This window comes from Martes martes, assembly GCF_963455335.1.
Source record: "Martes martes genome assembly, chromosome: 4".
Classification (NCBI taxonomy): Eukaryota; Metazoa; Chordata; class Mammalia; order Carnivora; family Mustelidae; genus Martes; species Martes martes.
The window spans coordinates 156,573,674-156,600,613 of NC_137891.1; the positions used below are offsets into that span (position 1 = coordinate 156,573,674).

Consider the following 26,940-nt stretch of genomic DNA (forward strand, 5'->3'; position numbering starts at 1 on the left):
GTATCTTTAACTAATTTAATTAATTCATGTTTATTCTTCGGACTCATATGTCATATCCTTTCTAGAGCTTCTTCTGAGCCCATATGCAGAATTCATTGCTCCATCATGGATTGTCATAGGATTTTATATATGTCTGTGATAGCATTTGCCATGCTTTAATTATTATTTGGGTGACTCCTAACTATAATTCTCTTGAAGATTTATTTATTTTATTTATTTGACAGAGATTACAAGTAGGCAGAGAGGCAGGCAGAGAGAGAGAGGAGGAAGCAGGCTCCCCGCTGAGCAGAGAGCCCGATGCGGGGCTCGATCCCAGGACTCTGGGCTCATGACCCGAGCCGAAGGCAGAGGCTTTAACCCACTGAGCCACCCAGGCGCCCCTATAATTCTCTTGAGAGTCATCATAATATAGTACTATTTTATTACATAGTGTAGTTTATATTTCATGGTAGATTTTTAAAACTGAGTCAATAGAAATGAATTTTCACCATTTTCAAGTAGTATCTGATATTGAGGCTAAAAATATCGTTTAAAACATTCCTATTTGAGCTTAACAGGCCTTGAAATAGTGTTTGAAAGTACCTCTGTCCAAAGGTGTAGCTTCATCCCAAAGGATTTTAAACTTAAGATATTCTGCAGCCAGGCTTTTTGCAAATTTGAGATTGAGAATACATCTGGCTCAGTCACATAGTCAACCTTGAAAAGAGGCAGCTTTGCTTTAAAAGAAAGGTGAGATGGTAAGAGAAACAGTAGCTATTGGTTAATGGAAAATGTGATACTCAGCTATAGTGACAGAGAAGATCGAAGAATGTGATAGTTTTAAGGCATCATGGTGGATCAGCAGTGTCAAAATCCAAGTTGAAATAAATTTTCTTGGAAAAAGGAAATACTAAAATTCTGCTATGTGCCAAGTAATATGCTAGGCCTTTTACAAATGTTATTTCATTTAATTGTCACACTGTTGCTACAAAGTAGTTTTTCTATGGTGTCAGTTTTATAGTTGAGGGATTTGAAGTTCAAAACATCCAAGGTAAACTTTATGACCTTTGTCCTTATGCTAAGTGTCCTTCCTATATGCTGCTATTGTACCCTGAACATACCTTCTTTTTTTTAAGATTTTATTTATTTATTTGACGGAGAGAGAAAGTGAGCAAGAAAGAGAGCACAAGCCAGGGTAGGAGAGGCAGAGGGAGAAGCAGACTCCCCGCTGAGCAGGGAGCCCAGTGAAGGACTCAATCCTGGGACTCCAGGATCATGACCTGAGCCAACGGCAGACACTTAACCCACTGAGCCACCCAGGCACCCCACCATGAACATATCTTTATCTTAACTCTCATCTTTTTCAATTGACTTTATGTTTATTAATCTATCTCCCTCTTTGGGCGGCTCCTCAAGGGTTGGAACAGTGTCTTATTCTCCAGTAGGAGAATAGGCCTTGAACATAGAAAGCTCTTAATAAATAGTATGTTGGACTACAAATCTGAGCTCAGAATTCAAGTCCAAATCTGTCTTCTTCATCATTACAGGCACACATCCAGATATCCAGATAATCACTGCTTTAAGAAAGCTTTAGGGAGGAAAAATAAGCCATTTCTGAAAACTTTAGCAGATTTGATTTTATTATATTGAGAAAAGCTGATGTTTTGGAAACTCTTCCTACCACCCAGAAATGGAAGAAAAGAGTAGCCTGAAAAATTAAAGCTGACACATACATCAGAGGAAAGATATCAAGAATGTTGGTTGCTCTATTTCCAGGGGCCTTATGGGTATGCATCATTTTAAATCCACATTGCAAACTGGAGGAAAAGTCCTGTTGGCTACAGCAGCTGCAGAAGTGGAGTGACCTGGATGTCTGTCCCCTAGAGGATGGGAACTATGGGCATGAGCTGCCCAACATCACCAATGCACTTCCCCAGAATGCCAGTCACAACCCAGGTGAGCCATATATCCTTCTGGGGTCTCTGTGCCAGAACTCTGAAAGGTGGAAGGGTAAAGCTCTAGAACAAAGGTGGCCAGACAGCTGGCTGTCAGTATTGCCATCCTCAGTAAGAAAAGCCTGTCCTTTTGTTTATCTTGAAAAAGGGTAAGCCTTAAATAAGGGTAAGCTTTTTACCTTTGACATTTTGGGGGTGCTGTGTCTTTTTCCATATCCGAGTGTTCTTATAGTGCCCACCATAAATTCCTAGAGCCTTCTGCATGAATCCTCTTTACCTTTCAAGTTCTTCATGACTAATTGATCTTGTCCTCAGTTGGGGTTGGTTTTAGCTTAGAAGGCCTACCTCAAGGGAAGGATGGAAGGCCTGCAAAAAAACAGTATTTATTTATTTACTTATTTATTTGTTTTTAAAAATAGCTTTTAAAAATGCCCTGACAATTGCTTTTCTTACTTTTCTCTGTTTTCCTCAAATTTTTTTATACAGCAGATACCTAGGTTGGATTATCTTCCCAAATTACGGCTAGGACCCTTGCCCCATTTTAAGACAAATCTAGTACAGTGATACTATACACTCTGCCTTTTGAGCCCCTGGCCTGCAGGTAACACTGAGCATCACTATTCACGTTAGGTTTAATTCGCCTAACTCAGGCTGTTTGCTATTGGCAACTGATTGCTCTTTAGCCCATTGGGAACCTTTACTGGTAGGAGATTTTTTTGCCAGACATTGATTTTACATGTGGTCCTTCTAGTTTAAGTGATAAATCTGGGATTTTTAATCTCAAGGAGAAAATCATTTATATTATTGTTCCGGCCAGGTCTTCGTCTTCTGTACCATAACTGATTGTCAGTATATCTAAAGCAACAAAAGTAGGAGTAGTTTGAAAAGTTATACTTTTGCCACTTCTTTAAGCTACACTTTACTGGCATTCATCTAATCTCCACAACACATCATCCCTTTAGTATTGGTTTGGGATTGGCATAGAGAGTCAAATGCATATAAAGACATGCCTCTAGTCTGGTAGTTTCTTCCTTATCATACTGGTTACTTGTTGTTACTGGTTCTCATTTGAGGATGTTGTTTCTTCTGCAACATCTTGCTTCAAGTTGTGGTTGATTTAGCTCTCATGTCTCTATACCTAATGGAGCAATGGGGGTCCATTAGGTATAGAGACATTATTATTGTTATTATTATTATTGTTATTATTATTCTTCATTGCCATTTCTATATCATTATCCTTTCCTCCTTCCTAAAACACCCCCCAGCTTTAAAGTTCATGCTGTCAAAATATACTATCTGCTACCCTTCTGGTTTTGATATTTGTAGATCTCTGTGTCAATCCCCCTCTTTCCTTGAAGATTTTGGCTATTGGCTCAGTGATACTGCTTTCTGTTACTGCTTCTATCATAATTCTTGATAATTTCAGTAGCCACGCAGATGATCCTTCCAAAACCTAGCCTCTCAGTTCTTTGACTTCCTCTCTTTTAATAGTCTCATCTTCCCACATAATTGAGCCATACAATCCCAAGATCATACCCTAAACCTTGTCATTGCCAATAACTATACCTTCTTCATAATCTCAATTTCAGGCAGCTGTCAATACCATCATCAGTCTTGCTAACCTATTTTCTCTAGTATCCCGGTTCCAATAATTCTTTGATCCGCTAGGACTTTTGATCCTACCACTTTTTCATTCTCCTGGTAGCCTTGTTTTCCTCCTGATTCCTTGTTGAATCATTATAATCATTCTCTCACATACACGCTCAAACTTCTCTTTCCCTTCATTTCACACAGATAGCAAAACACTAAACTTAGTAGTTCAGTGTCATTCTCTAATTCCTCAGTGCTCATGCCCACACTGCTGAACATGATGAAAAGAAACATAAGCATGGTAACTGGTCTTATTTTAAGTTTATGACCACTGATTTTAAATGGGTTCATAGTGTTGTCCAGACATTTCCTTAATCTGTGCATTCTTTCACTCTTCTAAATTACTATTTCATGCATCTTTCCCTGAAAAGTTTATTTCCTCCCCTTCCTCACTTTCAGCTGATAACCTTGCTTCCTATTCACTGAGAATATAGAAGCAATCACAAGAGAATTTCCATGACTCTCTCACTACATCTTCTGTCTGTACCCATCCAGTCTTCCTCTCCCCATTTTTTTTTAAGATTTATTTATTTATCTATTTGACAGACAGAGATCACAAGTAGGCAGAGAGGCAGGCAGAGAAAGAGGGAGAAGCAGGCTTCCCATCAAGCAGAGAGCCCGGTGCAGGGCTCGACCCCAGGACCCTGGGATCATGACCTGAGCCAAAGGCAGAGGCTTTAACCCACTGAACCACCCAGGCACCCCTTCTTCTCCCCGTTTTTACTTGTGCTTCTAAGCCCAAGCCCTCTACCTATTCTCAAGATCCTATTCCTTCTCTTTTATTCAGGATAGAACTCCGGGAATTATCTTTTCTCTCCCCTGTTTCACAAATTTGTTTGGATTATTCCTGTGAGTACATAAGTACATTGCTTTCTCTCTCATCACAAAATAAAACACAGTCATGTTGTTCCCATATGCCTCTCTGGCTACTACCCTATTTCCCTGAGGTAGTAGAAGTAAGTGGTAGAATTAAGAAAAATAATTTAAAAGAATAGTACATATTTACCATCTTTACTTCTGCTCATATTCTCCACTCTAGTCAGCTTTCATCCCTCTGCTATTGAAACTGCTCTTGTATGGGTCACTGATGCTAAACATGGTCAAATGTAGTAGCTCATTAGCACTAATTGTTAGAATTGTTTACTTTCTCCTTGAAACACCTTTTTCATCTTATTTCCAAGACACTGCTCTCTTGGTTCTGCTCTTACTTACTTTATTGGTTCCTCCTTCTCACCCTCCTTTACTATCCCCTCCCTTCTTCCTAACCGAAAATGTTAGAGTGCCTAGGGCTCTGTCATCAAACCACTTCTCTCTATATACAAACTCCCTTGGTGATTGCATTGTTTTGATAATCATCTGTATACTAACTACTCCCAAATTTATATTGTCTTGACCAGACTTTAAATCCCAACTCCAGGCTTATATGCTCAACTCCCTTTTCAATATTTCCACTTAGATTTCTTATCTGTCAAGCCCCACCTAAACCTGCTCCTCCTATAGTCTTCCCCATCTCCATGTATGGCAAGTCTGTCTTAAAAACCACCAGGGAGTCTGGGGCACCTGGGTGGCTCAGTGGGTTAAGCCTCTGCCTTCGGCTCAGGTCATGATCTCAGGGTCTTGGGACTGAGCCCGCATCAGGCTCTCTGCTCAGCGGGGAAACTGCTTCCCCCTCTCTGCCTGCCTCTCTGCCTACTTGTGATCTCTCTCTGTCAAGTAAATAAATAAAATCTTTAAAAGAAAAAAAAAAAAGCAAAAAACCATGGGGTCATTCTTGATTCTTTTTCTCCCTCACTTGAGATCCAAACCATGAGCAAATCCTATTGGCTTTACCTTCAGAATATATCCAGAATCCATGTATTTTTTTCTTTTTTTCTGATTTTTATTTAAATTCTACATAGCTAACATACAGTGCAATATTGGTTTCAGGAATAGAATTAAGTGATTTATCACTTACATACAACATCCACTGCTCATCCTAACAAGTGTCCTCCTTAATACCCATCACCCTTCTAGCCCATCCCCTACCCACATCCCTCCATTACCCCTCAGTTTGTTCTCTATATTTAAAAGTCTGTTATGGTTTGTTTCCCTCTCTCTTTTTTTGTTTTCCCCCTCCTCCCATTTGTTCATTTTTGTTTTGTTTCTTAAATTCCATATATAACTGAAATCATATGGTATTTGTCTTTCTCTAACTGACTTATTTCACTTAGCATAATACCCTCTAGTTCCATCCATATCATTGCCAACAGCAACATTTCATTCTTTTTGATGGCTGTGTGTGTGTGTGTGTGTGTGTGTGTGTGTGTGTGTATACACATCTTTATCCATTCATCAGTCAATGGACATTTGTGCTCTCTCCATAGTTTGGCTGTTGTTGATAGTGCTGCTATATATAAGCATCAGGGCGCATGTACCCCTTTGTTATCTGTATTTTTGTATCCTTTGGGTAAATACCTAGTAGTGCAATTGCTGGGACATAGGGTACCTCTATTTTTAACTTTTTGAGGAATCTCCAAACTGTTCTCCAGAGTGGTTGTACCAATTTGCATTCCCACCAACAGTGCAAGAGGAGTCCCCTTTCCCTGCATCCTCGCCAACACCTACTATTTCTTGTGTTATTACTTTTAGCTATTTTGACAAGTGTGAGATGGTATCTCACTGTGGTTTTGATTTGTATTTCTCTGATGATGAGTGACATTGAGCATTTTTTCATGTGCCTATTAGCCATCTGGATATCTTCTTTGGAAAATTGTCTGTTCATGTCTTCTGTCCATCAGAATCCATATATTCTTGTGGCCTCTACTGCTTATTACTCTGGCCAAATTGCCATCATTTTCACAAATTATTGCAGTGACCTACTAACTGCCCCTCCTGCTTTTGCCCTTCAACCTCATGGTCTAGTCTCGATACTGTTGCCAGTTAACCTTTTAAAAAGCAGGTCACAGGGGCACCTGGGTGTCTCAGTGGGTTAAAGCCTCTGCCTTCGGCTCAGGTCATGATCCCAGGGTCCTGGGATCAAGCCCCACATCGGGCGCTCTGCTCTGCGGGGAGCCTGCTTCCCCCTCTCTCTCTGCCTTCCTCTCTGCCTACTTTTGATCTCTCTGTTAAATAAATAAATAAATAACTTTTAAAAAAATAAATAAAAAAAATAAAAAGCAGGTCACATCATACACCTTTAACACCTTTAAAGCCCTCCAGTGGCTTCTCATCTTTTACTCGTGGCCTGTAAGGTCCTCAGTGATCTGGCTTACTAGAATCTCTCTGACCTCATCTCCTATAATTTTCCTGCTTGCTCATTCCACTCTCAGTACACTGACCTCCTTGCTACCTTCCAACACTCCAAATATGTACCCACCTTAGGATTTTAGCATTTTCTATTCCTTTTTGCCTAGAAAGCTCTTCCCTTAATTATCTTAGTTATCAGGCTTAAAGTCTCTGTTCAAATGTTACCTTATTAGACACCATTCTATATAAAACAATAACCCCCACCCAACACCAACTTGCCTTTCTCCCTAATTTTGCTTTAGTCTTTTCTAAAGCACTCAAAACCATCTCATATATCTGGTATACTATATATTTATTTAACTATCTCTGCCCATTTACATGTAAAGTTCCATGAAGGCAGCGACTTTATATATCCTCAGCACCTAGAGCAAGTACCTGCCATGTGTAGGTGCTCATTATTTTCAGACTTGTTGAATATTGGGAGCCTAATCCCCACTGCGGGCTGAGAAGACCCAAGGTAGAGTCTCAGTTCAGCAAGAGAGGGGTTTAGACTGCAGCCAGTAGGAGGTAAATTGTGCTTCTACTGAGGGACAACTTGAGGGAGAAGACATTTCAGTAGATATTGTCATGCTATTCTTATTTAACCCTCTAAACCCACACTCTATGGAATATATCAAATTCTGAAGAGATGAACATATTCTAAGGACTTTTGCCTAATGAGTGAATATGTTCATTTCTTCATTTCTTTCATGTTCATTTTGAATCCTCTGGCTTTCCCTCCCAGTTTTTTTGCACAGACTCAGTGGATGTATAGCTCATTTGGGCATCTCTGGAAACATCTGTATAGTATTTTAGTACTTGATCCCAGACCACTTGTCCTTAATCTGGCAGAGAGTCAATTAAATAATCCTTTATGGTTGGTTGGTTCGTTCGTTTGTTAGTTTGTTTGTTTTTTTTTTTTAAGATTTATTTATTTATTTATTTGACAGACAGAGATTACAAGTAGGCAGAGAGGCAGGCAGAGAGAGAGAGGAGGAAGCAGGCTCCCCACTGAGCAGAGAGCCCGATGCGGGGCGGGCTTGATCCCAGGACCCTGGGATCATGACCTGAGCCGAAGGCAGAGGCTTTAACCCACTGAGCCACCCAGGCGCCCCTCGTTTGTTAGTTTTTAATTTCCTTAAATGTAGTTTCCATGAGGCCTTCTGTCTCCAGAGTTTATGATGACATATCTTTCATTTGGTCTTCCTCCATACCACCCTTAAAAGTTGAGCCTATTTTGTCTAAACTGTTTTGGTTTCCTTGCAGACGTTTTCCTGAAGAGAGATGGCATGGTAAGAGTCAATGTTAATTTAATTAGTCTTTTGTCAGCATCAGTTTTTCATATTCAAGAACAAGACTGTAAGCCTATAGATATCAGTGTGATAAAGGGATCAGAATACATAGGACTTGCGCCCTTTTGCAGCTTTTAATATAAATTACATGAAGTCTTTAGTCTGATAAGGGTCAGGCTGTAAATGAGACAGGTTATGGATTGGCCAGGGGAATTATCTAGCTGCTTCTCTCTTCCTCTGACTTCTATAGATGCAGTTGGTATCCTCATAATTGAGCAGCTGAGCATCACTGTCTCTCTTCTTTTTCATGTGGCTCTCAGTCCTAGGAGAAATTGGTCTTCTGTAGACTGGAAAGGCAGCCATAGGTCTCTGTAGAAAGGATCTTGCCATAGAGAACACAGCCACATTAAGGGCTAGCCGATAAAGAGGCAGCACAACAAGCACCCAGACAGATGGCAGAGTGGCTGCTCTCACGAACCACATACTACTCTTCTCATCCTCCCACTCTGAAGAAGACATAAGCGTTAGAGCTTCAGATTACCTGTCACTGAACTGCTGCATGTCTTTCTTTCCCCAGACTCCTTATCCAGACCAAGACGAACAGTGTTCACTAGAGCCATCGAGGGCCGTGAATTACATTGGCAGGACAGCCACTTACAGCGAATAATAAGCAGCGATATATATACAGCTCCTGCCTGCCAGCAGGAAAGTGAGAGACTACTGTTTAATTCCCAAGGCCAGCCGCTGTGGCTTGGTAAGTGTACCTCTCCTCTCCTCTCCTCTAAGAATTTCAGAGCTCAGTCTTCCCTTGTGCCAGACCAGAACTACATAGGTGCTGGCAACACAACTCCAATTTGAACAGATCTTTTGGGGCCTTAACTAGGGACTCGGGGTATTTATGTGAAGCCTCAGCCACTTCCATGTGTACTTAGCTGAAGTATAATGACCTCAAACAGAGGAATTTTTGTTGTTTCCTGAGTTTTAGGAGGGGAAAGGAGTTAATAAATCTCAAAGAGTACTCATAAAACCATTAAACATCAATTCATAGGCTCTTAGTCAACAATTGCAGAGCAATGTTAAAATTCACTCTGAAATTAATATATTTTGCAAAAAGGCACTAACTCTGAAACTTAAATTACCCTGTGCTAGTAGCTAGAGCACTATCTGCATTTGTCACCAAGCGGTCTTCCTTTCCTCCTCTCCACCTTCCCTTCCTTCCTTCATTATAAAGGAACAGAGCTGATCCATTGTGGGTTTAAAGATTCCTCTGGCTGTCTGTCAATCTCTTCTTCGCTTTATCACAGGATGCCCATTCCAAAACAGACACTTTTAAAAAATACTCATTTTCTGAGTCTTACAACAATGACATACATTTTTATATCTTCTCCCAATCCCTTACCTTCATCCTTCACTACATTTCTTTGTCTTTCTCAAGATCTTGCTGAATATGCAGGGACACCCAGGTGACTCAGTTGGTTTAAGCATCTGTCTTCGGTTCAGGTCATGATCCCGGGGTCCTGGGATTGAGCCCCACATCAGGCTCCCTGCTCAGTAAGGAGACTGCTTCTCCCTCTCCTGCACTCCCTGCTTGTGTTCTTGTGGCCTCTCTCTCTGTGTCAAATAAATATAACAAAATCTTAAAAAAAAAAACAAAAAAAAAACTTGCTGAATATGCGTATGTCCCTATCTCTCTTAAAAACCTTGCCCAAACTCACTATGGGCCACTACCTGAAGTCTCCTTTGTCACCTTTTCTCTTCTCAGATCTAACACATCCAAAACATAAATCTAACAAGTGTGTGAAATCATATGCGCCTCGTCAGTAAACAAAGGTGAAAATGTGAAAATCAAAATAACACTGAATTGGGGCGCCTGGGTGGGTCAGTGGGTTAAGCCTCTGCCTTCAGCTCAGGTCATGATCTCAGAGTCCTGGGATCGAGCCCCACATCAGGCTGTCTGCTCAGCAGGGAGCCTGCCTCCCTCTCTCTCTGCCTGCCTCTCTGCCTACTTGTGATCTCTCTTTCTGTGTCAAATAAATAAATAAAATCTTTAAAAAACAACACTGAATTACCATTTTTTGATTGCCAAATGGTCAGAGATTTTTGAAGTAAAGATAATTAGTTTATGGTGTGGGAAAAGTTACATGGAGATAGTTACTCTCATTTACTACTAGTAGGAATGTAAGTGCTTATACCCTATCTGAAGGGTATTTCAATAATGCTTATCAAAAGCTGTTAAAATACATTCATACCATTTGACCCAGGAATTCTACATCTAGGAATTTATCCTGAGCTATAATTAACTAAGAATATGTGTAAAGCTAGGGGCTTTATTAGAGCATGGATGTAAATAATGTACAAATGAGAAAAATTGGAAATAATCTTAATGTCCAACAGTAGGGGATTGATTGACTCAGTGGATTATATCCATATATTCAGAGGAATGATATATCAGCATTTTTAATGTTGTAGAAGTATATTTAATGATACAAAAAAAACTTTATAATATGTTATTCAGAGAAAAAACCCAGTTACAAAACAATAATTAGAATATTATACCATGGGGGCACCTGGTGGCTCAGTTTGTTAAAGAGTCTGACTCTTAGTCTTGGGCTCTGTCCAACGTGGAGGGAAGTCTGCTTCTCTCCATCTCTCTCTTTCTCTCTCTCTTCCTCTCCTGCCCGCCCCTCCCCCTGCTCATGCTCTCTCTCTAAAATAAATATATCTTTAAAAAATAATAATAAGGGATGCCTGGGTGGCTCAGTCAGTTAAGTGGCTGCCTTTGGCTCAGGTCATGATCCCAGGATCCTGGGATTGAGCCCCGCATCAGGCTCTCTGCTCAGCGGGGAGCCTGCTTCTCTCTCTGCCTTTGCCTGCTTGTGCTCTCTCTCTCTAACAAATAAGTAAATAACATCTTAAAAAAAATAATGATCATATCATTCCATGTGTATATATACACAATCACAATATATATACACACACATACTTAATGCATACATACACACAATGCTGGAAATAATGGTTATCTCTGATTTTTATTTTATATTTTGCTTATCTGTATTTTCAAATTTTCTGCAGTTATTTCTGACTTTTAATGTTATCTTTAAAATAAATCACAAAATGGGGGCACCTGCTTTGCTCATTTGGTTGTGTCCAACTCTTGATCTCAGCTCAGGTCTTGATCTCAGGGTCATGAGTTTGAGCTCTGCATTGAGCTCTACACTGGGCATGGGGCCTATTTAAATTTTTAAAAATTGCACAATGAACCATTAATCTCATTATAATCACTTGCCCATTTTTAAGCTTTTGAGGCCCTCCATTATCCTTAAGTTAAATCCAGTCTCCTTAGTATGGCATACCAGACTCTACATTTCTAGGCAGTCTCTGGTGACATAACTTAACTCTGCACAGAACTGTTTGTTATACTCAAAAGATGCTTTATAGAATAATTCTTGTGTTTTTATTTATATGCCTTTGCTTATGTGTTCTTTTTTGCTGGAAATGCCTTTTCCTGTTTGTCTACCTAATTAAAATCTTGCTAGTTCTACAAAGTGCAGCTCAAATATTATTTTCTCTCTGTATATATTACTATCATGTTGTTTACTTTTAACTGTTTTATAATGATCTGTTTATGTATCATTTGTGAGGTCTTTGAGGCAAGTGGCCATTTCTTATTTACCTTTGTACTTCCTTTGCCTGGCAAGCAAACTGGCATAAAATAGGTTCTCAGGAATGTAGAATTAATAAATGAATGAAGCCTTTCTCTTTAGGCAGTTAGCTGCTACCTCCACTGAGTTCTCATAGTATGAGGTCACAAAGAGGTACTACATTTTATTATCCTAGTTGTATGTTCCTTTCTACACCATACCACTCTACAGAGGCTGCATGGTGGCTCTTTGAAGGTAGTGCCTGTGACTTATTCAACTTTGTATTCTTAAAAGATAAAACATGGGTCTTGGTACACAGTAGATATCAACTGAATTTTAGGAACTGAGCAAAACACAAACCCCCTTTGTCAAACATGAATTTTCCTCATTGGAAAATCTACCAACCAAAGTATTTTCTTCTCATCTGGTAGAGCATGTGCCTACAGCCTGCGCTCGGGTCGATGCTCTGCGCTCTCATGGTTATCCAAAAGAGGCCCTCAGACTCACGGTGGCCATTATCAATACTCTGAGGTTGCAGCAGCAACGGCAGCTGGAAATCTACAAGCATCAGAAGAAAGGTATAGTGATAAGGAGCCATCTTAACTTCTCAGGCTGGGGCTGATGAGGATCTTCAGGGGCTATAAGTTTCATGGACTGGCAGGAGCTAGGGAATTTCAGGGTTTTCTACCTGCTGTGTGGAATACTTCACTTTACCTCTATAAATCTCAGGGTTTTTTTAATCTACAAAATGGGAATAATAATGCTGGTCTGCGTCCCTCACAGGCAGTTGGAAGACCCACTAAGATCTGGTATAAGACCCTCTTTAAACTGTAAAACTGTATTGTGAGCAAGAAGTCTAAATGCAGACCTCAAGACCTTATAGCTAATAAACTTGTGACCACCCAAGGCAAGACAATGGGGGAAGATTTTTTTAAGTTGCTAATGAGAAGACTCAGGGACAGAGAACAATGTGTCCCTATCAATTTCTAAAATTTGGATCTGTTGTTTCCAGAACTGTTACAGAGAGGAACCACAACCATCACAAACCTGGAAGGCTGGGTGGGCCACCCCCTGGATCCCATTGGCTGCCTGTTTCTCACTTTGACTGAGGCCTGTCGTCTGAATGATGATGGCTATCTGGAAGTGTCAGGTACAGGGGTCAGCCTGAGAAGAGCTAGAACTGTCCTTGGTAGCCCTCCCTTCCCTGTCTGACTCTGTCTACATTTCCTGCAGCCTTTGTCCTCTTATCCAAATTGGACCTGCCCAGAGAGGTTTCCTTGGGCTTTATCTCTTTCCCACCTTCCTTTCCCACCTCATAGACTGGCCCTATTCTCCCACTTCCCCTTGCCAGCTTTCCTTTGCTCCTCTCACTTCCATACCATGAATACCTAACGAGTGTAATCCAAAGTGAGTATGAAGAGCCATAGTGTTCAGGAGGCAGAGGCCAAGTCTTGGAGCAGTTTTGAAGCGGAAAAGAAGTTTCGAAAAAAAGAATGTGTGTAATCCTTACAATTGCATAATACTCTCATGTTTTCTTTGAACTTTCTTCCTCATGATGGTTATATTCTGATTTTACCAGTAAGAACTAGAACTAGAAGGGAAGAATCTTAGTAGTCTCAGTGTAGCAAGGACTAGAGACAGAATTTTATGCCATCACTATATTTTATACATACATCTATTATAGTGTTTAGCCCACTGCAGCACAATTTGTTTATAAGTGATTATCTTACTAGACTTTAGTTCCTTGAAAGTAGAAATTATGACTTACTTATCTTTCTGATCCCGGCACTTAGTGCAATACTGCTCATTTAATAGTTTTCCATAAATATTTAACCAGATGAGTGAAGAGGAAAGAAAAGAAACAAGACTCTAAACTCCTGTAAGACTTTAAACCTGTGCTCATTTTCTGAAACTTTGAACCCAGAGGTGGAACATAGAAGGTAATAATTACAGAGAAGTTGCAAGTGTTACAAAAGTAATAGTTTAAATGGATGGATTTGGATCTCTCTGGGTAGAGATACAGTGGGTGTCCCCAATCTGAGCTAGAGCTGCCCTTATCTTCCCTCTAATCACCTGAAAAGAAATCATCGTCTTTGGTCTGTTTCATCTGCACAGTGACACTTACATCTCGAAAACCTGAGACTGCACCTAAAATGTATTCACCAAGGATGTACACTTAGCTCCTTTCACATACCAAACCCTGGAGATGCATAGGGCAATAAGATAATGTCTCTTCCCTTTAAGTGCTCATACTCTAGTGAAACAGACAGACCAAAAAAAAAAAAAAAAAAACCCAAAACCAAACAAACAAAAAAACCAATAGATAATCCTGTATTACATAATGTGTTAGCAAAAGATTAATATAAGATCCACTTCTTCCCCAACTGGTCTAGCCAGTTCACATATTGGGAAGGAGTTGGGAATCTCTGTGGCTCTGTGTAATCTTTTTTCAGCATATTTTCCTTACTGCTCTGGGGTTTTGACTCAGCTTCCCTGTGGCATCTGCTGACCTAACTGTATTCCAAAGTGGGAGGGAGAGAGGAGCAAAAGAATCCGCAGAACTGACCTAAGGAATCTGGTCCCATGTTGCCCTCAGATATGAATGAAAGCAGGCCCCCTGTGTACCAGCATGTACCTGTGGCTACAGGCTGCCCAAACAGCCATGAGTCCTACCTGTCACTGGCCCTGGAAGTTGCTCTGATGGGGATGGGTCAACAGAGAGTGATGCCTGAAGGCCTCTACACACAGGACAAGGTGTGCCGTAACGAGGAACAGCTCCTGAGTCGACTTCAGGAGCTGCAGCTGGATGATGAGCTAGTGCGAACACTGCAGAAACAGTGCATCTTACTCCTGGAGGGTAAGTAGAGAAGTGTTTTGTCATAGTACCTTAGGCTTGTAACTCTGAGTTCCCGTCTGTAACAGAGCACTGTACAGAATCATTTTTTACGTTAAAGTATAGTTCAAGTTCCCAGGGCTAGCAAACATGTGCAGGATCCTACAGCTCAAGTCCAGATTGGCAAATAGAAGCATGTAGATAAATAACTGGCTGTCCTATCTTCTTCCTGCAGGAGGCCCCTTCAGTGGTCTAGGAGAAGTCATTCACCGAGAGAGTGTTCCCATGCATACCTTTGCCAAGTATTTGTTCTCAGCTCTGCTGCCTCATGATCCAGACCTGTCCTATAAATTAGCCTTACGTGCCATGAGGTGGGTAGCCCTTTCCCAGCCCAGTTGCCTCCATCAAAGCAGAAATCTCCACTGCTCTTTTTCTTTATCTCACTTTCTTCTCTTTCCCTCTCTGTCTCTTCTATTAGACCTGAAAATACTGGATTAAGGACACCCTAAAATTGCTCAGGCATATTCCTATTATCTAGGATTCCTGTGTGGAATGACTTGCTGGTGACCCACTTGGCTCCCTGGTTGTACTCCTGGTGGGTCACCTGAGGAAGCCCCTAAGTTTTTAGTAGATATGGAGCACCCAAGACCTGAGTATCTTTGTCTCTGGGGTCCATTAGGCAGCATGAAAATGGGTTTGAGCCCTTCTGTAGCTCAAATGAGTCATGGTTCCTAGGCAGAGGTCACCAGATGCATCTAGAAGAAATAAAAATAAGTCTTTCTATACCAGAACTTGAGAACTAGAAAGGATCCTTAGGCAGGTGGACCTCTAGGATGCAGCAGACCATACAGAAGATTTTTAGTTAGATCAGAAGGCTGAGAGACCTCTTCACTTCAACCAGAAAAGGACTGCTGAGGATTCCTTAGCATATATTTCTTATACTTTAAAAAATAATTTTAGGCCTTTCGAACTGTCTTTCAAATCTATTTCCAGTAAGAAGTATTCAGCTTGAGTTTTACAAGTACCAAGGCATTCGCCTCACATACAGTCTAGTATTCTAGGTTTTAAAACCTTTAAGGCTCAGGGTGCCTAGGTCCCTCAGTCAGTTAGGTGTCCAATTCTTGATCTCAGCTCAGATCTTGATCTCAGAGTCATAAGTCCAAGCCCTGCATTAGGCTCCATCCTGAGCACGGAGCCTACATTAAAAAATAAATAGAGAAACAATCTTTAAAGCTCTTAGTTAACCCTTTCCTGCACAGTTCTTCCCCAGCAAAGAACAAACTTCTCTAAGGTGGCTCAGAATGTCAAGGGTCTGGATGGCGGCTGATGACTCTCCCTGGGTCTTCTAGGTTACCTGTTCTAGAAAACTCAACTTCTACAGGCGACACTTCTCACCCTCACCATATGGTGTCTGTGGTGCCCAGCCGTTATCCTCGCTGGTTCACGCTTGGACACTTGGAATCACAGCAATGTGAACTGGCCTCCACCATGTTGACCGCTGCCAAAGGTGAGCATAGATAGAACTTAGGCTCCAGCACCCCCACTATGCTGGCCCAGTCATGGCCTATCAAGGGCTTGGTCTGTGGTCTCCTAAAGAAGAAAGGCTATTCTTGACTACTTAAAGTGATAGGGATCCTCACTTTGCTGTCATTAGAATGAGCACCCAGGTACAAGACAGAGTTTTGCCTTTGTTACTAATTGTGGGATGCTGAGTATGTAGAGTGAAAATCATCTTTAAGATAACTTCTAACTCTAACCTTCCATATGATGTAGTCACTTCATCTTTGCAAGCCTCAGGTTCAAAATCTATAAAATGGGATTCATTGTCAGTGAACCTATCAGCCTCCCCAGGGCCATTGAAAGATCCAGTGAAGTCATGACTAAGATAGAGTTATAAATCTCTATAGATATGAGAGTCTGTGATATTTCCAGGGTTCCTTGTCAGAAGATAGGCAGCTAAGACGGACTCTCACATTTTCAAACTCACATTCTACCTCCCTGTTAGCTAGGTAGGTTTCACCACAAAAAGAAATGAGAACAAGCCCCTGAGAAGCTATAATGAAATACTAGCTTGCGTGGGTTGCGAATATTTTTCTGATACTAGGAAACTATGGGTATTTTAAGATACTTTTTATTAAAAAATAATTTCAGGTTGTGTCTTATTCCCCCAAAAATATATGTTCATTATGGAAAAGGTAAAAGATACAGATAAATCAATATGAAAATGATCAATACACCAACACAAAACTTGGACAAAGGATATGATCAGACAGTCCAAGGATATGATCAGACAGTTCACAAGAAAGAAGATACAAATAACTTTTGAACAATTAAATACCTGGACTTCCTTGAGAAATGCAAATTAAAATTACCCTGAGATAACATTATTTACCAATCTTATAGGCAAAAATCAATAAACTTAATAATAGGCATCCATGTGGGGGTGATGGTGGCAGTGGCCTGGCATGGAGTATCAGATTCTAAGCAGGATCAGATGACTACAGATCTGGGATGTTCAATTAACCTCAAGCACTGGAAACCCAAAGAAAACTTTATCAAGGGGCATCATAATCAAATTGTTTAAAACCAGTATTAAAAGAAAAAATCTTACTTTAAAGTAATTAGAGGGGCGCCTGGGTGGCTCAGTGGGTTAAAGCCTCTGCCTTCAGCTCAGGTCATGATCCCAGGGTCCTGGTATTGAGCCCGGCATCGGGCTCTCTGCTCAGCAGGGAGCCTGCTTCCTCCTCTCTCTCTCTGTCTGCTTCTCCGCCTATTTGTGATCTCTGTCAAATAAATAAATAAAATCTTTAAAAAAATTTTTTAAAAAATTTTTTAAAAAGTAATTAGAGAAAAAAGACATATTATATACAAAACACAAAAATTAAATATGAGAGCAAGTTTCTCACTAGAAACAGTATAAACCAGAAAAAAAAGTGGAGGGAATTCTTTAAAGTACTTTTAAAAAACCATCAACCTAGAATTCTACACCATTGAAAATATCTTTCAAAAACAAAGGTGAGGGGGACGGGAGAGGGTGGTGGGGAAATGGACATTGGGGAGGGTATGGGCTATGATGAGTGCTGTGAAATGTGTAAACCAGACGATTCACAGACCTGTACCCCTGGGGATAAAAATACATTATATGTTTATTAAAATAAAAAAATTTAAAAAAAAAGGTGAAATAAACTTTTTCAGACAACCTCAACTGAATTAGAAGTCAACAATAAAAAGATATCTGGAAGATCCACCAAATTGGGGGGAATTAAACCACACACTTCCATATAAATCACTGGACCAAGGGGAAAAACCCAAGATTAGAAAATGTTTAAACTGAAGGAAAATGAAAGAAAAGCATATCAGAGTTTTTGGAATACAGCTAAAGCTTTACTTAGAAGGAAATTTTTAGCACTAAATGCCTGTATCTGAAAAGAAGAAATGTTTCAAATCAATGATCTCTGTTTCACCTTAACCAGAAACCAGAAAAAGAAGATCAAATGAAATATAAAGCAAAGGAAAGGAAATAATAAAGATCTGAGCATAAATCAATAAACAGAATATAGAAAAAAAAAAAGTAGGTAAAAATCAATGAAACCAAACACTGTTTGAAAAGAAGAGTAAAATTGAAATCTCTATTCAGACTGATCAAGAAAAAAAGAGAGAAGAAAAAAAATCACCAATCCAAGAATGAGAAAGGTGACATCACAACAAATTCTAAAGACATAAAAATGATAATAAAGGAATATTGTGAACAATTTTATGTCAATAAATTAAACAACAGAAATGAAGTGGATTAATTTTTTTTTTTTTTTTTTGAAATATACAAACTACCGAAGCTCATTCAAGAATAAAGATGAGGGGCGCCTGGGTGGCTCAGTGGGCTAAAGCCTCTGCCTTCGGCTCAGGTCATGGTCTCAGGGTTCTGGGATCGAGCCCCACATCCGGCTCTCTGCTCAGCAGGGAGCCTGCTCTCTCTCTCTGCCTGCCTCTCTGCCTGCTTGTGGTCTCTGTCAAATAAATAAATAAAATATTAAAAAAAAAAAAGAATAAAGATGAGCTAGGTACATACCCAAAAGAAATAAAAACTTGGACCCAGATACTTATACATCAGTGTTCATGGCAGCATTATTCACAGTAGCAAAAAGTTGGAAATGCGTCTATAAACAGATGTACAGATAAACAAAATGTGATCTATGCATTCAATGGAATATTAATTTGGCAATAAAAAAGAAAGGAATTCTGATACATACTACAACATGGATGAGCCTTGAAAACATGCTAAGTGAAATAAAACAGACACAAAAGGAGAAATATTTAATGATTCTGCTTATATGAGGTACATAGAACTGCCACAGCAAGGAAGCATCAGTGGGCTAAACTAGTGGAAGCTAAACTAGTGGGCATTTTATTAGGAAGGGGATATTTATGTAGTCCCAAAGTATCTCTCTACAAAGCACTTAATCAATCACAAAGGAAAAAAAGTATAACTCTACTATAGAGCAACCTGGTAGACATCACTTGAGTAAAGTGGCCACAGTTAATATCATAAATTCAAAGGGGCAGAAAGCAAAATAGAGGAGAAATTCATAGAGACAGAAAGTAGAATACGGAACCGGGGGAAGTTAGTTATTATTTAATGAGTACAGAGTTTCTATTTGGGATGATCAAAGTTCTGGAAATGCATAGTGGCCGTAGTTGTACAACATTGTGAATGGATTTAATGTCATTGAATTGTACCCTTATATGGTTAGAATGGTGAATTTTATGTTATATATATTTTATCACAATAAAAATAATAAATAGAATTGAACATCAAAAAGAAATGAATTTGTAGTTAAAAACCTTTCCACAAAAAAAATCCAGGCCTAGATGGCTTCACTGGTAACTTCTACCAACCATTTAAGGAAAACATAACAATTTCATACAAACTTTTCCAGAAAATTGAAGAGGAGGAAATATTTCCCAGCTCAATCTATGAAGCCAACATTACTCTGATACCAAAACCAGTCAAAAATCCTAAGAAGAAAAAAAAAAAAATCCTAAGAAGACTACAGACTAATAATATCCTTATGGGCATAGGTATAAAAATTCTTAATAAAAATGTTAACAGGGGCACCTGGGTGGCTCCGTGGGTTAAGCCTCTGTCTTCAGCTCAGGTCATGATCTCAGGGTCCTGGGATCGAGCCCCACATCGGTCTCTCTGCTCAGCAGGGAGCCTGCTTCCCCCCACCCTGCCTGCCTCTCTGCCTACTTGTGATCTCTGTCTGTCAAATAAATAAATAAAATCTTAAAAAAAAAAAAAGAAAAAAAATGTTAACAGATTGATCCAATAATATATTTTAAAAAGATAAAACATCACAACAAAGTAGGGTTTATCTCAAGAATGTAAGGTTAGTTTAACATTCAAAAATCAATCATTGTGATTCACCATACTAAAAGAGTAAAAAAGAGCTATTTGATCATTTTAATAATAAAGAAAAAGCATTTAATAAAATCTAACATTAATCCCTAATAAGAACATTAAAAACTCTTAAACTAGGAAAAGAAATAAAGGAAAAGAAATAAACTTCCTCAACATGATAAAGGATATCTAAGATACAACTACTCTTATACTTAATGGTAAATGATTGAATCCTTTCTTCCTAACATCAGGAACAAGGCAGAGATGTTGTTCATTCAATATCAAACTGGTGGTTCTATCCAATACAATAAGACAATAAAAAATAATAATAAAAGATATCCAGATTAGAAAGGAAGAAGTAGGGGTGCCTGGCTGGCTCAGTTGGTGGAGCATGCTATTCTTGATTTCAGGGCTGTGGGTTCAAGCCCCACATTGGGTGTAGAGATTACTTTAAAATAAAATATTTTTAAAAAAGAAAAGGAAGAAGTAAAACTGTCTTTATTCTCAGATGACATGCTCATCTGTGTAGAAGAATCCTATGAAACCTATAAGAAGCTATTAGAATTAATAATGAGTTTAGCAAGGTTGCAGGATACAAGATCAATATATAGAAATCAGTATGCCGGGGCGCCTGGGTGGCTCAGTGGGTTAAAGCCTCTGCCTTCGGCTCAGGTCATGATCCCAGGGTCCTGGGATCGAGCCCTGCATCAGGCTCTCTGCTCCGTGGAGAGCCTGCTTTCTCCTCTCTCTCTGCCTGCCTCTCTGCCTACTTGTGATCTCTGTCTGTCAAATAAATAAATAAAATCTTAAAAAAAAAATCAATATGCCAGCAATGAACAATCAGAAATTGAAATTTTAAAAATTACTATTAAAATAGTATAAAGAAAATATGAAATGTTTGAAAATAAACTTGACAAAAGATGTCCTATTTTAGTATATGTGCTGCCGAAGCGAGCACGACAAAAGATGTCCAAAACCTATACAATGAAAATCATAAAATACTGCTGAGAGAAATGAAAGAAGACCTAAATAAATGGAAAGACATACTACACTTATGGATTAGAAGACTCAATATTATTAAATGTTGATTTTTTACAAATTGATGTATAGATTCAATGCAATTCCAGTCAAAATCCCAACAGCCTTTGGGATAGATACTGGCTGTCCGATTATAAAATTTGTATGAAAATGCAGAGGACCTAGAAGAGCCAAAAACAACTTCTCAAAAGAAAGATAAAAGTATTAAGACTAACACTACCTGATTTCAAGACTTATTATAAAGCTGTAGTATTCAAAATAGGATTATCAGTGTTAAGCTAGACAGACAAATCAATGAAAAAGCATAGTCCCAAAGTAGACTCATATATATGTGGTTAGGTTTTTTCAATAAAGGGCAAAGCCAATTCTGTTGAGAAAAATGATGGTTTTTTCAACAGATGTTACAACATATACAAAGATTAACTTATGATGGATCAAGGATCTAAATGTAAAAACTAAAACTATAAAACTTTTAGAAGAAAACATTAGAAAAATCATTTTCATTTTTTGGTAAGCAAAGATTTTGGAGATAAAACATTAAAAGTACAATCCATAAAAGAAAAAATTGATAAATTGGACTTAACTAAAATTAAGAAATTTTGCTTTATGAAGTCTCTATTGAGAAAGAAAAGACAAGCCACAGACAGGAGAAGTATTTGCAAATCATGTATCTCATAAAAGACTTGCCTCCAGAATACGTAAAGAATTCTCAAAAGTCAGTAATAAGAAAATGAATAACCCAGTTTTTAAATGAGCAAAGATATGAAGAGATACTCCACCAAAGAAGATATTCTGATGGAAAATAAGCACATGAAAAAATGTTAAATATTGTTAGTTCTTAGGGAAATGCAATAGAATCACAATAAGAAAATGGCTAAATAAAAACAAGAAACAAAAACCTATAGCAAGGACTAACAAGGATGTGGCGCAAGTGGAGCTTTCATATACTACATGCAGGAACTTAAGTGGCAAAATCACTTTGAGAAACCATTTCATAATTTCCTAAAAGTTAAATGGACCTTTACACATACAGTCCAGCCATTGCATTCCTAGATATTCCCCAAAGAAAGGAAAGTATATATCTGTACAAATTATTCAACATGAATGTTCATGGCAGCTTTGTTTTTAAGAACCAATAACTGGAAACAATCCAAACGCACATCTATAGGTGAACAGATAAACAAACTGTGATATAACCATATGGTGGAATACTACTCCATAATGAAAAGGAATAAACAGTTGATACACACTACAACATAGGTGAATCTCAAAATAATTATTGCTAAGTGAAAGGAGCTAGACCAAAGTAAAAACTACATATTGTTTTATTCCATTTATATAAAATTTTAGAAAATGCACACTATAGTGACAGAAAGAAGATCAGCAGTCTCACAGGAACAGGAGCTGGGGCAAGCTATGTTGGAAGGGAAGAAGGGATCACCAAAGGTGACAAGGAAACTTTGGGGGTGATGTGTATGTTCATTATCTTGACTGTGGTGATAGTTTCTTGGGGGTATACATATGTCAAAGTTTATCAAGTTTTACATTTTAAAATATGTGATGATTGCATGTCAGTTATACCTCAATAAAGCTATAAATACATAGTTAAGTAATGATGGCAACTTATTATAACTTATTGACTAAAATAGTTTTATCCATGAGTTTTATACTGGTTTGAGCAAATAAATGAATAGAGTAGAATGCCAGCTGATGATTGTGGAAAGAATGATGAAATGAGAATATAGCATTTGTCGGGGGGGGGGAGACTGTATTTATATATAATACTTAGTTCAGCCTAGAAACATCAATGGATGCTAAAACTAGTGGGTGAACATTTGATTAAGGATATTTACATTATCTCAAAGTATGTTTCCACAAAATACTTGTCAATCACAAAGGGATAATGTGTAACTTTACAGTAGAGAAACTTGGCAGACATCACTTTAATCAAATGATCACAGTTAAGACCGTCAGAAATGGGTCAAGTCAAAATTATATATCACCAGTTAGGAAGCTATAAGAACTTCAGGAAACATCAGACATACCCAGATTGAAGGGCATACTTACAAAATGACTAGTTTAATCTGCAAAGTGTCAAGGTCATGAATGTCAAGGGAAGACTGAAGAATTTTTCCAAAATGACAAAGATTAAAGAGATAGGAAAAATTAAATACAACATATGATTTTGTTTGAAATCTGTTTGCTATAAAGTACATTATTGGAACAATTGGTGAAACTTGAATAGGATCTGTGGTAGATGGTAGTAATATATCAATATTAATTTCCTTATTTTGATGGTTGTATTGTGGGTATGTAGAAGTTTCCTTGCTTGCCAGAAGTGTAGACTATTCAGGAGTGATAGGGTATCATTACTTTTGAATGCTTCAGGGGTAAGAAAAGATCTCTCTGTATTATTCTTGAAACATTTCTGTGAGTTTGAAATTATTTCAAAATAAAAGAAAACATTTTGATAAAACATTGTGTTTGCAAAGGTGTGGACTGGGAGTATAGATTGGTAATCCTTTGTGGAGGGCAATTTGGCACATCTTTGAAAATTATTGTGCACACATCCTTTGACCCAGCAATTTCATTTCCAGGATTTTATCTTACAAATGTATTTATACCCAAATGTGAAATGATGTTTGCACTAGGTTATTTCGTCCAGCGTTGTTTGTAATTGTGAAATATTTGAAATGTTCTAAGTATTCACCAATAGGAGGCTGATTAAGTATATCATGTCTAAAATCTCTTACATGGAATTCCAAAATATGAAAAGCTTTGAAAATCCAAACTTTAAGTTTCACGGCAAAACCTGACCTCCACTGACATTAGGCATTAGTTGTTCCTCAGCACTCTTAGTCACATATATCCTTGCTGTTCACCAGTAATGTGTTGCCTTTTTTGTTTGTGTTGTTGTCATTTTGTCCATTTGAGTTTAATTGTCCTGTAAAAATGTCCAGAAAATTGAAGATAAGAATAAGAAGAAATGGAAGCATCCATCATTTTCAGTAGCACAGAACATAGAGTTAGTGTAGAAGCTTAATCAGGTATGTCTGTGAGGCATCTTACTAAAGAATAGGGTGTGGGAATTAATACAACATATGGCTTGAAAAAAATAGAATGTTGAAGTTTTACCAGGGCAACAATGACCAGAACTAAAGAAGAACAGATTTCAGAGGGCAAAAAATGAAGATGCTGAAATGACCATTATTGCATAGATTCAACAATGAAGCAGTGTGACTTATGCCCCTGATTGGGTTTTGGTCATGAAAAAAGCTAGACTATGTCATGAAGGACTGAACATATTTAAGGTGAGTATAAAATATCAGAATTGCCTGCAGAAATTTAAGAAGCATCATACTATAAAATATCTGAGTATCTATGATGAAGAAGCTTCTACCTACCATGAAGTCAACAAAAAAGTAGACACTAAAATTTTATTGACTAGAAGTCTAAGTAAGTCAGAACTTTGCTACTGAAAGTGTGGTCAGTGGACAAACAGCATCGATAACAACAGGAAGCTTATTAGAAATGTGAATTCCCAGACCTACTGAATTAGAATCTCTGTGGGTGAAGCCCAAGAATCTATATTTAAACGAATTCTCAAGATGACTTTTATGTTCACTAAGGTTGTAGAAGCACTGAGATAGAGCAATCTGATATCAAAAAAATACTGAATAAAGTATGTACCTATCGTACATTCCTTGCAAGATAGAAAATTTGCTAAAATGGTGTTAACCCAAATAAGCATGAGACTAGTAGTGATGACAATGGTGAGATATAACAGATGGAAAAAAATCTCCATAGGTAATATAGGGGAAATGTATGAGCATTTACTTGGCCTTGAATAATATGCAGAAGGGGTAAAGACTTGCCTCAAGAATATGTAAAGTGAAGTATACTTTCTTAAATCTGCTTACTTAATTAAGCAGACTGCTCATCTAGAAAACCATATTAATGAAATACATTACCCTAGAACTACACATTTTTAAAGGTCATCTATTGTAATGTAGTATTGCTTTATCTTTAAAGAACCCCATTCCTGGCCCATCATTAAATATCTAATTCTAATCTTTGGTGACAATAATAACAAACCTCATGAAACCTTTTGTCCAAGATCCTCGAGAAACCAAATGTAGCAAATATTTATTGCATGTGTATGTAGAAATATTTAGTTTGGTTTTAGGTTTTATTGAATGTTTTCTTAGAAATAAAGAGTACCAAATATTTATGGTCTATATCACACCATTTAATTTCTCAGTTTAAAGCTGTTATTGATAAATAACAATACTTACTTTGCTCTTCATCCCAACTAGTGTGAATATTTATTCATTCACAGTGTGTTTAATTATGGGATCTTGCCCCAAGCCCACTGCAAAGATTATGTATAATGTATACATAAATTATCTTTCTGTAAAAAAAATTCTGAATTCCAAAACACATTCAAAGGGTTTTGAATAAGGAGTTGTGAAACTGTTTATCCATAAATGGAATATTATGCAACCATTTAATAGAAAAGAAGATCTTTATATATTGATGTGGAAGAATCTCCAAGATATGTTGATATGTGGGGAGGAAAAACATGCAAATCTTTGTATACTAGGCTACTATTTGTGGGGTTTTTTGTTTGTTTGTTTTTAAGGAGAGGAACTAGATAATGTATTTCCTTATTATCCGTAGAGTATTCTGGAAGGTAATTCAAGAACTCATAATATTGGCTGCGTATAGGGTTAGAAGTGGGTGAATGAGCATCAGGGGAGAGGGGAAGAAAGAACTTTTAATTATTTACCTTTTGTGTCATTTCAACATTGAACCATGTGAATATTTCCAAATTCTTAAATTATAAATGTCAATAGAAACTGCTTAAATCAAAATGCAAAGATTTTTTAAAAATGGTGGGATGGGGTACCTAAGAATAGAATATCTGAGAACTGTAGGACAATTAGAAAAGATACCCGACATATACATGATGGGAATACTAGGAGAAGAACGAAAGGAGCAAAAGAAATATTTGAAGTAATAATGGCTCAGAATTTTCCAGTTAGTGACAGACACCAGAACACAGATCCAGGAAGCTCAGAGAAAACCAAGTATGAACACCAAAAAATTTTCTCCTAAACATATCATACTCAAACTGCAGAGAACCAAAGACCAAGAAATCTTGAAAGAAGCCAGAGAACAAAACTACCTTACCTATAGAGAAACAAGGATAAGAATTACATCACTTCACAAACCACGCAAGCAAGAAGAGAATGAAGTGAAATATGTAAGGTGTTGAAAGAAAAAAAAAACCACCAACCGAGAATTTGGTATCCAAATAAATCATCCTCCAGAAGTAAAGGAGAAATAAAGACTTTCTCAGACAAAAACTGAGAAGTTTATTACTGATAGACCTTCTTTGCAAGAAGTCCTTCAGAGAAAAGGAAAATAATATAGATGTGAAACTCAGATCTACATAAAGAAAGGAAGAATGTTAGAAAAGAAACAAAGGTAAAATAAAACCTTTGGGTTTTTTTTAAAATTCTTAGTTAAACTAATAGATAACTGCTTGTTTAAAGTAAAATAATACTAGCAGGGGCAGCTGGCTGGCTCAGTCGATACAGCATGTGACTCTTGATCTCGGGTTTGTAAGTTTGAGCCCTATGTTGGGTGTAGAGATTACATAAAAATAAAATCTTAGGGGCGCATGGTTGGCTCAGTTAAGGATCCAACTCTTGATTTCAGCTTGGGTCATGATCTCAAGGTTGTGAGATCGAGTGCTGCATCTGGCTCCATGATGAACGTGGAAACTGCTTAAGATATTCTCTCTCTCTTCCTCCCTTTAAAATAAATAAATAAATAAATAAATAAACAAACTTTCAAGAAATTTTAAATAATAATAGCAATA

The 26,940-nt window shown here is 38.0% G+C and overlaps 1 protein-coding gene across 1 annotated transcript in view; it reads left to right on the forward strand.

The window, feature by feature from the left end:
- ZSWIM5 (zinc finger SWIM-type containing 5) overlaps window positions 1-26,940 on the forward strand; it is a gene marked incomplete at both ends in the record, with an annotated part of 216,933 nt that overhangs the window by 180,016 nt on the left and 9,977 nt on the right. Inside the window, 7 exons of the mRNA XM_080800274.1 lie at window positions 1,756-1,935; window positions 8,718-8,894; window positions 12,216-12,362; window positions 12,797-12,934; window positions 14,381-14,641; window positions 14,853-14,988; window positions 15,967-16,124. Of these exons, the coding sequence (XP_080656400.1) occupies window positions 1,756-1,935; window positions 8,718-8,894; window positions 12,216-12,362; window positions 12,797-12,934; window positions 14,381-14,641; window positions 14,853-14,988; window positions 15,967-16,124 (1,197 nt within the window). The remainder of the gene's footprint in view (window positions 1-1,755; window positions 1,936-8,717; window positions 8,895-12,215; window positions 12,363-12,796; window positions 12,935-14,380; window positions 14,642-14,852; window positions 14,989-15,966; window positions 16,125-26,940) is intronic.